Genomic DNA, 14,728 nt, shown 5'->3' on the forward strand with positions numbered 1-14,728 from the left:
GGATACTGTCGCAGCCCCAGTGCCCTGCCACACTCCCTTTTTGTACAAAAAACAAGGAAAAAGATTTGTTTGATTTGAGAAGAGCGTGTGGTCATTGGGCCTCCTGGCCCCAGCCATGGTCAGAGCCCCTGGGCATCCCCCAACTCCAGGTTGCAATTGTTCCGGTGCCCCAGGTCTTGGGCATCCACCTTCAGTCCTGGCCAGCACTGCCGGCCCTGGGCGACCTCTGCCATCTGCCTGCCCCAGGGCGCTAGGTCTCCAGATACTCGTACAGCCCCTCGGTGCTGGGCATGAGGCCCAGATGGGCCAGCACTCGGACCAGGAGGGCGGTGAGCCGCATGGACATGGTCTCCAGCCTGAGGGTGGGTGGAACGGGTCACAGGTCCATGGGGAGCAGGCCCAGGCTGCCCCTGCCCATTGGGCCTCTCCTGTCCACTCACCTCAGGGCCACTTCAAACTTGAGCATCTCCCAGACCACCCTGGCATGGCACAGGAGGCTGGTGCCGTAGAAACTCGGCTGTGCTTCGCCTGCCAGGCGGCTCCAGCCTCTGACCGCACTGCAGGAGACAAGGTTAGCCTGGCCCTGCTGCACCCCCGCCACACCCCACGCCGCGCGCCCTGCCCCGGCCACACACACACCTCTTGGCCATGAGGAAGTAGCGGTCCACGGGTGCGCCCAGGGCCGTGTTGATGGCACGCACAGTGTTGACGTTGCGCAGCACGAGCAGCATGGGCCGCGGCAGAGCCTTGAGCACGGCCATGATGTCCTCGAAGTGCTCCCGTGCCATGGCCTGCATGTAGGCCGCCTCCTCGCGGCTCATCAGGTGCGAGCGCCACAGCTGCCCCAGGCGCACAGGCCTCTGCATGAGCACCTCGGAGAACAGGAAGTAGTCTGGGGGCAGGGGCTGAGCCACGCTGTGCGGCTCGCCATGTCCGCACACCACACAACCCAGCCTCACCTCGCACCCCGAGTGAAGCCGCGTGTGCCTTCATCGCCGCATCGTCCCTCAGGATGATGGCCCGCCACAGCTGGCACAGGGCTGACCGGTCCCTGTGGGAGCCATACTGAGCCCTGAGACTCAGGACAGGGGAGGCAGGGCCCCAGGGCAAACCCCCACCCCTGCCACCTTACTTCTCATCCAGGAACTGGTACAGCCCATGGTCCAGCAGCACCAGCTGTGCCTTCCCATCCGGGCCTTTCCGCACCAGAACTGGGGACACAGCACACTGACTCACTGCCAGTCCACGCCCACGCCCACCCCCGGGGTCTTCTCCTACCATTGCCAGGGTGGGGGTCGGAGTGGATGAAGCCTGTGTAGAATATCTGCTCAGCAAAAGCCTGGATGAGCTTCTCTGCTATCTGGGGAGAGGACAGCACTGTACCACTGTCACCCCATGCACACGGCACTCACACCTGTATCCTCAGGTGTGCACACAACAGGCACTCCCCTCCGTCCACCCGTGCCCTGTGCACACAGCACTCACATCCTGCATGTCCAGCCCCATGGACTTGATGGCCTCCACGTCATTGACCTTGCACCCCTCACAGAATTCAGCCGTCAGCACACGCTGGGGGCGAAAGAGAGGTTGAGCTCAGCAGGCCTGTGCACCCCCACCCAGGAGAGGGCCCAGCCCACCTTGCTGGATGTGTCCCAGTGCACACGGGGGACCACGACGTAGTGGAAATGCTGCAGGTCCCGCGCACAGCGCTCGGCGTTTCGGCCCTCATTCTCAAAGTCCAGCTCTTGGGCCAGGGTCCCCTTCAGGTCCTGGGGGCCACACGGGCAGTTCAGGGTCCAGGCTGGGGGCAGCACATGCTGGCATGTGCAGGGCTGCACTCCCCAACTTGCCTGTGGGTGGCGGTTACCTGCAGGACCCAGCTGAAGCCGAAGCTGGGGTGCATGAACTCCACGAGCCTGAGCAGCAGCTCCAGGGTATGGATGTCCCCGTCGAAGCGGTCACGCAGGTCGATGTACTGTACCTGCACCGGGCAAAGGCACAGGGAGGACTCGATGCCACCACCGCCCAGCTGGTGCCACCGCCTGGCCCTGCACCACTGCTTCGGCCCCATGTACCTTGACGGCCACAGCGGTGCCGTCATGCAACCGGGCACGGTGCACCTGGGCCAGGCTGGCAGCAGCGATTGGCTGGTAGTCAAATTCCTGAAAGAGCTTGTGGGGTGGGGCCTGAAAGTCCTCGAGGAACAGCTCGTCCACCTGGCAGGAGAGGGTATGTAGAGTGGCATGGGGGCCGCTGCTGGAGCCCCAACCCCCAGCCTCTGCCCCCAAGAACAGGGCTCACCTCCTGGAAGCCACGTGTGAGGGCCCTGTCCTCCAGCACACGCAGTGTCCTGATGTACTCTGGGGGCAGCAGGTGGTTGAAGGAGCACAGCCCCTGGCCCAGCTTCACGTACAGGCCTCCGTTGCTGATGGCTCCGGCCACCAAGGCATCGGCTGCCCGCTGGTGACACGCAGACATCACCTCCAAGTACCTCGGGCTGTTCTACCACAGGCATGAAGGGAAGGGATGGGGGTGGGCAGGCGCCTCCTCAGTCCCCCCAACTCCCACCTCCTCTGGGGCACCCCTGCCCCCACACACTGTACAGACTGCCGGGCTGCAGCCCAGGACTCACGACAGACCTCTTCTATCCCTCGCAGAATGACATTCGAGCACCACCAGTAGTCCAGGGAGATCTTCAGGCCGACCCTCAGAGACCTGCCAGCAGAGGCCACCCTCAGCCCCCACCAGCCCAGCCCTCGGGTGTCTGGAGGTGAAGGGGGGCTCTGGCAGCGTGGCTACCAGGTGAGTCTCAGCTCCCGGTCTGCACCCACACCACCCCTCGGTCCCTGAACACCACTGACGGGACAAACGGGGGTTGAGAGCTGGGGTGCAGGCCTTGGCCCTAAAAACTAGGTGTGGTTTCTTTTTCATTCTTTTAGAACACTCATTATTAAAGAAAACCCATTCAGAACCGGGCACAGCTGTGATGGCTGACGAGCCGGCCACTGCTGTGTCCAGTGTGGATGGCTCATCTGCAGTATGCCCACAAGGACCCCGAAGGGAAGACAGCCAGCCGCACCGCCCTGCCCGGCCCCACCTACCTGCAGAAGCGCCCCACGCCGTCGGCCACAAGCCGCATCCTCCTCTTCTCTGGCGGCTCTGCTGTGAGGTAGCGGGCTCCAAGGAGCAGGGGCGCCCCCACAGCCGTGGCGGAGAGCACCTTCTTCCACAGGGGCTGCGGCCTCCAGGACCTGGAAGAACACAGGTGCATGGCCCAGTTATTTCCCGTGTGACCCTCCTGCGCTGCAGGCCACTGCTCCCTCCAGCCTGCATGGCACGTGTGGCCAGAGCCGGGCTCGCCCCACAGGCACTCGGGCTGTGCGAGGAGCCTCTGCAGGCACCTCGGTGGTCAGTCACCAGGGTGCTCTTGGGCCATTATGTCCAAGTCACCACGCCTGGGCCCAACAGCCATCCAGAAACCAGTGGATGGAGGAAATAGTTCCTTGGCTTCGTGGGAAATCCATGGGACCAGGGCCACCTACACTGCAGGTCAACCTGCTGATGGCCCCGCTGGACTGCAGGTGGCAGGATGGCAGAGAGCCCAGACAAAATGTGCACTGGATGCAGTTAGAGTTCAAGACAAGGAAGCCAGCGGGCAGCTGAATCCAGAGGGAGCCCAGTATGTGCTGAGCCCAGCAGAAGCCCCAGCACCCAGTCCCGTGTCTGCCCACTGTTCCCAAGCTACTGCTGCACCAGGCCTGCGTCTCACAGGCAGCCCCTGTCCCCCTCCATCCCACAGTCCTGCCGCTGGCTCAGGCCTTGGACCCTCCTCCCGTCTCCTGCTGCAGCCCGCAGCTTGGTTGGGCCCCACCCTCCTCCACTGTTTCCTTGGAGCATGCGGCTCTAGCTGCTGGGCACTCAACGCTGCTGTCAGGGGCATCCCATCCCTGAACTCCAGTCCCAGGTCAGGACGCTGGCGGTCATGGATCCCAGCCCACCATACCCAGGAGCAAACACATCCCGCCTTGGGAGGGGGGGGGTACAGAAAAAGTCCAGCCTCAGATCCACAGAGAGGCCATCCGTCCCTGCCTGGGGAGAGGCACGTGCCCTGGGGGGGTGACTGTGGCTGCAGAGAACTCACCATGGTGCAGGCGGGGCCCTGAGGCTTCTCCTGAGGAAGGCAGTAGGGGACGGTAGGAGCTTCGGCCGGCTCTGCGGCAGGACAGAGTGGAAGTGGCAAAGCTGTGACTGCAAAGTGAGCGAACGGCACAGGGTTACACGAGGCAGCAACATGGCCTGCACCAGAACATCACCAAAGCATGCAGTGCCTCCTGGCCTGCGTGCGTCACTCAGGAATGCAGGCAGCTGCACGTGCAGAAGCAAGGCTGGCGTGCGAGTGTCATGAGAGGGGACGGCTGCAGGTAGTTTGCACTGGGGCTTCTGCCTCGGTCGCTGCTGCAGGTCACAAGAAATGCCTGCCCTTGAATGTCCCTCTGTTCCTGCGCCTGACACTTGGTTGGGGCCCTGGGACTACCCTTTACTATTTCCTACTGCTGAGAGCACTGCCCAGTGGCCTCAGGAGGGCGTTCTGCATTCCGGGAGGAAGTGTCAAGGATGCTCGGTGACACGATCAGGAAGCGGGGAGACCACCACAGGCAGCAGAGACCTGGTCCTGCATGCAGGTAGGGGCGTGAGGGACTTCCACTATTATGCCCCCAGAGGTGGAGAGCCGGGGAGGGCAGGCAAGGCCGTGTGGGCGTGCGGGGCTGTCCTGCGCTCACTAGCAACCTTGGTCTCCTCGTCTTATCTGAATTATGGGTACTAAGAGTTCCTCGGTCACAATACCCAACTGCAGATCTTAACATTTGGGAGGAAAGCAGCCATTTTAGTGAGTCAGCTACAGCACAGATGTTAACATTATCAGTGAGCACTGGGCCAAATAACGGACATACGTTCCAATCCCTCCAGCCTAAGTGAGCCATGAAGACAATCCAAGGACTGTGAAACAACACGGAAGTCAAAGGAAAAGGTCCATGACCTACTGTCCCAAGAGGATGGGGCAGACAGATAACCTCCCCTCAGCAAGGCCATACACAGCGAGTGCGGATCCTCAAAGGGACAGGCAGCCGTGGGCAAGCCAGAGGGCCAGCAGTGGGCAGACTCGGGGGCCCAAGCCCCTAGGCTTTCTGGGTAAGAGGAGAGGCAGCACGCACTCCCCCTGTACCACCCCCCCGCCCCGTGCCCTTCTGGCCGCAGGGCACACACGGCCATGCCAGGCACACAGAGGAGGCCCAGAGGACACTATCTGTGAGCACACAGCTAGAGGGTTGCTCAGGACACGTGTAAGTGCCTGCAGGATGGCCAGGTCCAGGCTGCGATCCCAGCCACCTCACCTGACAAGACGGGGGCTTGTGACAAGCATAAGTGCCAGGAGCAGTGAGCCCCGCCTGCCCCTTGGGATGCAGCTCGGCCCAGGCTCCGTGCAGACCCCTCCCAACTCCACACCTTCTGCACACACCCACCAAGCCCCGCCAGAGGACCAGCCTGGCAGTGGGCCCTGTGTGTGACCAGGACCCCAGGCAGATGCAAGTGGCTGGGACAGCGGGGGCGCAGAGGGGGTCCTGCAGCCTGGCAGCAAGCTGAGTGGGACTTCTGTGTGGGCACTGGAGGGCCTCCTAGGCAGAGGGCACAGCATTAGCGACAGCCCGAAGCCGGGAGAGGAGATAGGCCTGTATGGCTGGGAAATGTGTGCTAAGAAATGGGGGCAAAGGGGCTGCCCCAAAAGAAAAGGGGGTGCAAATTGAGCTGGAGCCAGGCAGGGCATCCCTAGGGCCCTCGCCGGGTGTTCACACAGGGAGGGGTGGTGTGCAGAAGCCGTCATCCCTGTGGGAAGTGGGGGTGAGTGTCTAGTCCGAGGCTCAGGGCAAGCATGAGGGGCTGGGGGGCAGGTGACGCGAGGCCGCACCTGTGACAGCACTGCCCACTGGCCTGTAAGGGTTCTGCTGTGATTCTGAACTCGGCAAGACTGAGTAAGAACTGACAACAGCAGTCAGCCGCCACGCTCAACAGTCGTCATCTGTGACCCTGAGAAACCCTAACAAGCAGATCTGAAGGGCCGGCCGAGTGGCTCGGTTAAGAGCTCGCTCAAGAGTTTGAGCTCTGAGCAACCGCAGTTCGATTCCCGCCCCGAGCTGAGCAGCCGCTGAGCTGCCAAGCAGGATGGCTCAGCTTAAAAAAAGAAAAAAAATCTGAGGGTAGCACCCTCTCTCAACAGCAGCTTGGCCTCTTCGGGAGTTGGGAACCACTGGTGCTAGGCACAGCCATGTGTCCAGTCTCTCTACTTCTGTAAATATTGGCAATTTTTCATAGCAAGTTGATAAATAACAGGTTACAGGGAAAACGTAGGACGACTATTATAGGTTAGGCGGCCAGACAGATGGACACCAAGTGCAAAGCACAACCCAACCTTGATCTGAAGGCAAGTATGAATACGGACAGCAGACACGGGGAACCACAGCTTGCCCCACTTTACCACGTCACTATAGTGGTTTTTTTTTACAAACTGAAGACATGAGGCAACCCAGTATCGAGCAAGTCTATCGGCGCCATTTTCCCAACAGACTCAGGTGGTGGTGGCATTTTTTAGCCACAGACTACAGTGTGGTGTACGCGGAACTTCTGTAGGCACCAGGGACCCGCACGTTCATGTAACTGGCCTTATTCCCACATTCGCTTTGGCCGTCACGGTGGCGGTGGCCGGGACCTCCAAGGCCTGCCTGTATTGTTAGTGTTTGGGGCATGACGTGGTTACCATGGTTACCTGAGAGCACATCCCTGTTTAGGGGATGCACACTGTTTAGAGGTTATGTGTCAAAATGTCTGTGACTTACTGTCAAATGGTCCAATGACAATAAAAATATATACATTTTCTAACAGCAAGAAAAACTACAGCAAGATATTAATGAGCAGACCTAGGTGGTGGGTGTCCGGGTAATTGTCTAGTACCATTCTGTCAGCTTGTCCCTATACTTAGATGTTTTCATGACCAAGGAAGGGTACAAAGCATCTGCCACCCTGCTCGAAGTCCCAGCTGAGAAGATGGCATTTCAGAGCTGGGGCAGGGCTCCCCACCTGGGTGATTCTGTGCCTGGAGACAAGGTTAGTTGTCACACTTGGTGGGAGGGGTGTTCCTGGCGTTAGTGGGCGGAGGCCAGGACGCTTGCTCCACACCAGCCAGCTGGTGCCCAGCACAGCCCTGCCCGAGTCCAGCAAAGCCCAGGCTGAGGGGCGAGGGGCAGACGCTGGACCCAGGCTTTGTGGGCTGGCACTGCAGTCTGGCTCCAGCACGTACCTCCCTCTCTGTGCCTCGGTTTCCCTGTCTGTGAAGCGGGGACCACCGCGCTATAACGTGCAGGCCACCTGCTGACACTTGCGAAGCCTGGGAGCAGGCCCCGCCCACACAGCGCACACAGCGCAGAGCTGGAGCGGTGTGCACAGCAGGCAGGCAGGTGCGCATGTGAGGTCATTCTAGGGTCAAGGAGCAGCCAGTCACCCCCAGGCGCCCCTCCTGCGCTGAGCCACCTGCTCGTCCCCAAAGCCTTACCCTCCTCCCAGCAACCTGCCCCCACCCCCCACCTAACAAAAAGTACTTACTTGCTGAACTCTTTATGTTATAATAGCTTCCCACTGCTTTTAGCAGGAAAAAGGGGGTTTGTTTTGCCCAGAAGAGAAAAGAGACTATTTCCAACATAGGAAAAGAAAAGCTTGGAGACGGGTTATATGCAGAACAGAAGAGACGCAGACTGAAAGGGCAGCAAAGTGGGGTCTGCTGCAAAGCCCCAGTGGGCCCACAGATTCAGAAGCTGCATCTCAGCAGGCCAAGATGGAAGCTGGCAAGAGCCAACAATGATCATTTGGAGATGCAAGCGTCCAGGAAAGGAAAGGCGCAGCGGGCCACAGTCTGAGGGCCTCAGGCTCAGAGGCTGTGAGGTCAACATTGAAGTAGGCCCGCGGCCAAGCTACCCCGTCACACACCCCAGGTGCCCCTGGGAGGGCTGCGTCTGGGCAGAAGGCTGCTGGGGAGGAGAGCTCCCTGACAGGACTCGCCTCCAGGTCCCTCCACCTGGAGAAGGCCCACCAGGGAGGGGCACACAGCCCCCGGCAGGTGCCAGCTGGTCAGCGAGAGCACGCAGGGGGTACAGATGGCACAGAGCTCAGAGCAGCCTTGTGCTGACTGAGTGCCAAGCTCTGCACTGGAGCACACAGGTCTGGTCTGCGGGCCTTGCTCCTTCACCCTGAGCCAGGTGACTCCCCCGACACCTTTCATCTCTGAACAGGAGGTAACAAGGCTGCAAAGGTGAGAAATGGTGGAAATAAAGCACCTCACTCAGGGACTGGCACTTAATAGGTGCTCAACGAAAGCTGGACGGTTACTACAGCGGGGACCCCAGCAGAGCTGGGAGCAAAGCCGGAGCCTGACTGCTTCCTCAGCCAACACCCCATTCCCAAACTGGCCTGCAGTGAAACCCCCCAGCACAGAGGGGTCCTGACAGCCACAGACGGAAACACATTGTCCCCAAGAGTCATTAATATGCAAGGGTTTGGTGAGAAAAAGTCGTCACCTAACGGACAAATAACTTTAAACATCATTTTGATATTAAAACATACAGGTCTTCTACAGAAAAGAGTGCGAAATCTGAATTATTTTACAGTAAAGCATGAGGCCCCGAGCCCACGGCCTCTGAGCACACGGTCAGCACCGGGCCAAGTGCTGGCATCCACAGGCCCAGGGGGCGGGGCCCCTGACGCAGTCCCCAGGCACCGCCTCCTGTTGTTCCCTCATGAAGGCCACACAGTAGGAGCCCTGGCTGTGTCTCGCCATCTCCAGCCAACCCCAGAACGGACGCCTCACGCACACTCCTGTGATAAGATCCCTCTGGTAGATGCTGGACAGCCCATCCAGGGGTGGGCCCAAGGCCCGCTCTCCAGGCTGCTGTCCTGCCCGGAATGCCCTTTGCCCCACCCTGATTCACCAGCGTCCCTGTCTTGCCCCCACCCCAGCACCTGGTACATGCCTCTCCCACTGTCCTTATCACATAGGAATGACTGTGAATGTACAGTCTGTCTCCCCACCAGACTGGGCAGGGCCTGCCACCATCATGTCTGTACTTCCAGGACCTGGCTAGACGTGCTAGACAAAGCAGAAACTCCACAGGGCTTGCTGGGCTGCGACAGGCGCTGTAAGCACAGAACGGGCCAGAGCCCACGTGGCCCGAGTGAGAAGGCTAGCTGAGCAACAGGCAGAAGGAAGGCCACAGTCAGGCGAGACGGCAGCAGCCTGGCCCTGGGCGGGAGTCCAGGGGTGAGGCCTCATGCTGACAGCTCCACAGCCCCCACTGCGGCCCACAGGCTCCTTCCCGTGTGGGATGCCCAGTGTTTCCCAAAGTGTCCCCATCACTCAGGAGACATCTCCGAAGCCCACGGTCATGCAGGACCAAACCTGCAGCCAAACTTCCCAGGAACCAGCCCAGGGCAATTTCCACCACATCACATATAACCCAGACCACACGCAGAGCTTGAGCACCAGAGCGGGCCTGGTGACAGGACACCCTCCCACACCCCAGCGCCTTCTCACCAAGAAAGGCACATGCCTCGGCCTGCCTGGACGTCCCGGCTAACGCTCGCCCCAGCACCCTCCCATTCCCAAAGCCCCAGTCTGGACAAGATGAGATGGGCTTCCTGTGCTGTACCCCCACCTCCCACGCTTTCCTAGAGCATGTGGAGTGTGTGCACAGTATGTCTGCAGGAACCGAGGGCTCATTGGAACTCAGCTAACAGCCACAAAGCAGCAAAAAAGAGTGAGCAGTAACTCAAAGAGACATTACAAAGCTCACAAACTTTGTGTGAACTTCAGCACAGAAGCAGGAGCACGCGTGGTCATGTGGGAAGCACCCGCAGAGTTGTGTTTTCCTAGCACCCTGTAGATCAGATAGCAAATCCGAAGGGAGATGAGATGCCACTGCAGACAAGCCAGCCCACAGCAGTAAGAAGCAGCCGCTGAGTCTCCCGATGGCTCCTGTGACAGAAAACCTCAACAGCCCTATGCACCTCAGCAGAAGAAAAGCAAGGCACAGAAAGGTCCTGTGGTTAGGAGTGACAGCCAGGAGAGGTGGCCTGGGGGGCCACGAACGCCCTGCCTTTTCTCTTCCAAGGGCCTGTGACCCGTCAGGACTCAGAAGCCTACCAGTCCCCGTCCCACTCTGGGTGTGAGTCTGCCCATCAGCCCCCTCCCCTGGAGGAGTCAGGGACCTGAGTACATGAAGAAGCTTTATAAGCTATGAAGTGCTGTCCTAAAGGCCAACTCAGTGTCTCTCTGCCTGACTCCCAGAGTAACTGCTTCATCATCTCAGCCCACAAAACACCCCTCGGTATCGGAGCTGCGAGCCGCAGAGGTCCATGGAAGCTCATGTGTCTGGTTAGTATCTAAATCGACAGGATCTGCTTACTAGAAAAATACAAGCTCTACAGAAAACCTCAAATTGAAAATGTTGATGAACCCCCTCAGTGTCTTCAGCCCTAAACCACACGAGGAAAGGGCCAGATTCTTGCGGGGGGGAAGAGGGGGACACAGTGGGTAAGATCTGGTCAATAATTACAGCACACGGTTTGAAAGGTGCCATTCCTAACTGCACAGGTGCAACAGGGTGGGAGGCCCAACCCAGGAACAGCCGTGGAAAGCCATCTGCTCTTCTCAGGGTCACAGGCAGTATGAGTCGGGCAGGCAGCCTAGGGCCAGGCACGGGTCTAGGAAGGCCTGACGGTGGGAGGGGAGTGTGCCCCTGAGCCCACCAGGAAGATGGCCACCCCTCAATCCCCCCAAAGTCCTCTCATCTCCGGAGAAGCAGGGGCAGGTGTCAGCTCAGAGCCATGTGAGATGGGCTGGCAACCAGGGGTAAAGGGCTCTCCAATGAGCAGGTGAAGGTCAGGGAGGGATTCCGGTCCGGCTTCTGGCAGAGTCTGAAGCAGTGAGGGTCTAACGCGGACACGGAGGCGCGAGAAGGGGTGTCCATCGGCCCAGGAAGCAGGGCAGAGGTTCAGCAGTGGCCTTGGGAAAAGCGTGTCTTTCTGGGAAAGGGGTGCCCATGGGGGATAATGCGAGAGGGCTTCTGAGACAGGGTTTCTCGCTCAGTGAGTCTGCTCCTGAGAAGAGAGGTCTTCGGGGTGTGCAGGAAAGGCGCTCTCTCTGGTGGGCTCCGCAGTGGCACCCAGCGTCTCCCCAACAGGGTCTGGTTTAAAAGGGAGTCTGAAGAGCTGGGTGTCTGAGGGCTGTGAAGGACTCCTACACGAGCCCTGAAGGTCCCTGCTGGGCTGGGGACGGTCTCGGGGTGAGAGGGTCCCTCGCACGGCCCGGGACGAGGCATCTCTGGGTGTGCAAGGACTCGGGTCTCGGAGCCCTGACGGTTCCGAGGGGGACGCTGACACAGGCCGTGGGAGGGGGCGCGGGCCCGTGTCCGGCGGGGACTCACCGGTCGCCACATGTTCCCAGCCACCGCTCCGCTCTCGCGCCGATCCGCTCTCGCTCGGCGCACGCTCGCGTCGCCCCGCCCAGCAGTCCCTGCGACAGGGACGCAGCACGCACGCGCACCCCTCCCCGGCGGCGATGGGCGGAGACTGGAGCCACGCCCCGACCTGCCAGCGTCCGCGGCGGCGCAGCGCCCCCTGGCGGTCCGTCGCGGCCTAGGTTTCGGGCTAAGAGCTGCAGAGGCCGGGACTAGAGCCGCAGCAAGGCCGCTCCCTTAGGCCGCTCCCGGTCCGTCACCCCTGCCGCTCTGGGGCGTTATCTCACACCCCGACGGAAGGTGAGGCTCAGGAGCTGCCAAGACGGGCGGAAGCGGGGAGGAGGACGGGACCCCACGGGGAGGTAATTGCTGAGAACTGCTTCAGGACTTGCTTTCCTCGCTGCAGAATGAGGCTGTAGCTCACGACCTGACCGAGCTCCTTGTTCCGTGCAGCGCGCGATGTTCCCTTGGCTCGAAGCGAGTGATGTTTATTTGCACCTGCTGTGAGCCGGGTGGCTTGGAAAGCTGCCGGTCAGTAACCACGCCCTGAACCGTGAGCTCAGGGGAGGCCATGCCCACAGAGAAAGATTCCTCTTCACGCACTGCCAGTCCGCCCGGCCCGGCCCACCATACCTGCCGGTCCCTCCTCTCCAAGCCCCTCTCAGCCCAAGCCAGTGCTGCTTTTCTCTCCGCTGGCCTATTCCAGGCTCACCTCTACCGGGGAGCTTCTGCAAAGGCAGGGCCACCACCCACACTCCTCCATGGCCTGCCCTGACGTGTGTTCTGCTGCAGCATGCCTCAGAATCACCTTGCTCCCACCGCCTCCATCGGAGCGAATGCCCTGGCTGGATGCAGACAGCTGTCCTCAACGATTTTTTGCCCACTTGCCAGAAGGAGTAGAACTTGGTCTCTCTTCAAAACCGGGTCCCTAGTGTCCAGGCCAAGTCCTGACACAGTGGATCTCAAGCCCCTCTTAGGCCCAGGCTTTCTGGAATGTTCCCTGTAGCATATGCTCTGGCCCCCCACCTAAGGCCTGGAAATAGTGTAGGCTGACACAGCAGTGCCTCTGGGGCATCTAGGAAGTGACAACAGCAAGGGGAGCCTGGAGAATAAGCGTGTGCTGTACCTGGTGACACGCACTCTGCTGGAACCTGAGCCACCATGGGGCTGGAAATGGGGAGTGAGAGGAGGGCCTTCCTGTCTGCTCTTGGGGAACGAGGTGGAGCAGTTTTCCACCTCCACGCAGACAAAGAAATGAACTCTGTCCTATTTCCACATCAGAGAACCCTAGTACTGCCGTGGGCTCCTGTCCCAGGCTGTGGGACCTCCCTCTGCATGGTAGGGCACAGAGCCCTGGACTGAATGGGGGTGCCCCCCACTCCTGGTGGTGATATGTGGAGTTGATTCTCCCAAACTGGGACTGCTGGGCTCCAGGGGCACCAAGAATATCTCTCCCCAAGTGACTACCACTCCTGTTCCATTCAAACCCCAGACACCTTCCAATCCGGGCCTCCCCCTGTCTGTCTCCCATTCCCAAGTTCATCCTCCGAATCTCCCAGCACCCCGGCGTTTCCAGGCCCTTGAGTCTCCAAAACTGCTGTTAAAAAAAAAAAGAGAAGTGTGTGCATTAAGAAGCATGACTCTCACAGATATAAAATGAACATGTGTATAACTATAGACAACGTCCCCCTCAAAAGATATGTTCAAGTTCTAAGTTCAGGAATCTGTGATGTGACTTGATTTGGAAATAGGATTGTTACAGATATACTTAAGCTTCTCTAGCTGAGATCATCCTGGATGAGGACGGGCCCTAAAGCCAATGACTGGGGTCCTTATAAGAGAAAGAGAAAGAGGTCTGAGACAGAGGAAAAGTCAGGCAGAGACCGGACTGACGTGGCCACAAGCCAAGAAACGCCAGGGATGGTTGGCAGTCTGCAGAAGCTGGAGAGAAGCTGGAACAGATGCTCCCTCCGAGCCTCCAGGAAGAACCAGCCTTGCCAACACTTTGATTTCAGGTTTCTGGCCTCTAGCACTGTAGTAGAATAAATTTCTATCATTTTAAGGCACCAAGTTTGTGGTAATTTGTTCCAGCAGCCCTAGGAAACTAGTACAGTGTGTCACAGAGTTATTTAAGTCATTGACTAATGAGAGAACCAGGACAGTGGTTATGAGTTCAAAAGAAAAGTTCAAAACCACGGATTTATATGGAGTGAAGGGATGCTGAAATGAATGTTAAAACAGATGGAGATTTGCTTTTTCCACAGGAAAAAAAACAATTGACTCTCCAGTGGACCAAATTTATTTGCATGTCTACAAAAAGGAAGTGTTTGCATTGCTGTTGGTCGTCTGCAATCTCCAGGCCTGTCAAATAGCTCAAAGTGGGACAGGCAGGGGCCCAACAGAGTGGGAATCAGGTGACCCAGAGGGCGGATGCCAAACAACGTGTGGTTTCCCATTGGAAGTACAGGCATATATTTTGTTTACTCCAAAGGTTAAATTTTTCATTACCGTTTCTCCCCACCCTTTTGATTAAAGAAAAGATCTCAAGCATAGATCTGTCTGGGCCGTAAAATGAGGCTGATCTCAGCGCGGCCCAGTTATTTACCTGCATGCCACAAGTGCTTACATACCAACACCTTAAGTTTGCTTTGCTGGTGGTTTTCATAAGAAACAGGTTACACTTTCAAAAGCCTCTGTAACTTATCCCACAGTGAAAAACACAATTCCCATTTTTGGAGCAAATTTCTAGGTTCCTGGAACTGCTAGGAAGTGACCTTCCTCATCTCCTGTAACACCCAGAATCCGCAAAACCCTAAGAGCACTTTGTAGGCATTGACTCCTTAAGGTCTGCACGAGTCCTGCAAAAGTGTCGGATCACACCGAAGTAACAAGCCACGTGGGCAGGTGGCAGCTACAAGCTAGGGGTGCAGCGCCAGCATACAATATATCTTGGTGGAAAGAATAGACTCTTCCTGAACCTGTGGAAATATCTATATTGCCATGAAAAGTGAGGACAGTGTCAGTAAGAATCTGGATGGGGGGTGAGTCAGTGAGAATCAGCTTTATTTAAAAAGCTTGCTTTCGGGCCAGCCGAGTGGCGAGATGGTTAAGAACTAGCTTGGGACACCAGAGGGCCCCGGTTCGGATCCCACATATGAGGGCCAGTGACA

The 14,728-nt window shown here is 58.5% G+C and overlaps 2 protein-coding genes across 5 annotated transcripts in view; one reads left to right on the top strand and one right to left on the bottom strand.

The window, feature by feature from the left end:
• Positions 1-78, top strand: part of CPSF1 (cleavage and polyadenylation specific factor 1) — an 11,251-nt gene extending 11,173 nt beyond the window's left edge. Inside the window, exon 38 of the mRNA XM_019630131.1 lies at positions 64-78. Within this exon, the coding sequence (XP_019485676.1) occupies positions 64-78 (15 nt within the window). The remainder of the gene's footprint in view (positions 1-63) is intronic.
• Positions 69-11,634, bottom strand: ADCK5 (aarF domain containing kinase 5). Of its 4 annotated transcripts, XM_019630194.1 has the most exons (15): positions 11,526-11,634; positions 4,142-4,248; positions 3,102-3,251; positions 2,640-2,715; positions 2,302-2,502; positions 2,076-2,216; positions 1,868-1,981; positions 1,638-1,769; positions 1,486-1,569; positions 1,279-1,360; positions 1,133-1,211; positions 960-1,051; positions 640-892; positions 441-557; positions 69-356 (listed from the first exon to the last, which is right to left on the bottom strand). In XM_019630194.1, the coding sequence occupies exons 1-15, from the start codon at positions 11,535-11,537 to the stop codon at positions 251-253; spliced, it is 1,746 nt and encodes a 581-aa protein (XP_019485739.1). In that variant the 5' UTR covers positions 11,538-11,634; the 3' UTR covers positions 69-250. The 4 variants fall into 4 exon arrangements, with proteins under 4 accessions (XP_019485739.1, XP_019485738.1, XP_019485740.1 ...); XM_019630193.1 differs by having other exon boundaries at positions 1,133-1,356; XM_019630195.1 differs by lacking the exon at positions 2,076-2,216 and having other exon boundaries at positions 1,133-1,356.
• Between the last annotated feature and the right edge of the window lie 3,094 nt (positions 11,635-14,728).

Source organism: Hipposideros armiger, unplaced genomic scaffold, assembly GCF_001890085.2.
Source record: "Hipposideros armiger isolate ML-2016 unplaced genomic scaffold, ASM189008v1 scaffold_897, whole genome shotgun sequence".
In the NCBI taxonomy this organism is placed as follows: domain Eukaryota; kingdom Metazoa; phylum Chordata; class Mammalia; order Chiroptera; family Hipposideridae; genus Hipposideros; species Hipposideros armiger.

Excerpts from the sequence above, each read along its gene's own strand:
- ADCK5 (XM_019630193.1), bottom strand. Across the intron at positions 2,217-2,301 it reads TCACACGTGGCTTCCAGGAG|GTGGACGAGCTGTTCCTCGA; the intron begins GTGAGCCCTGTT and ends CTCTCCTGCCAG. Across the intron at positions 558-639 it reads TACTTCCTCATGGCCAAGAG|TGCGGTCAGAGGCTGGAGCC; the intron begins GTGTGTGTGTGG and ends TGTCTCCTGCAG.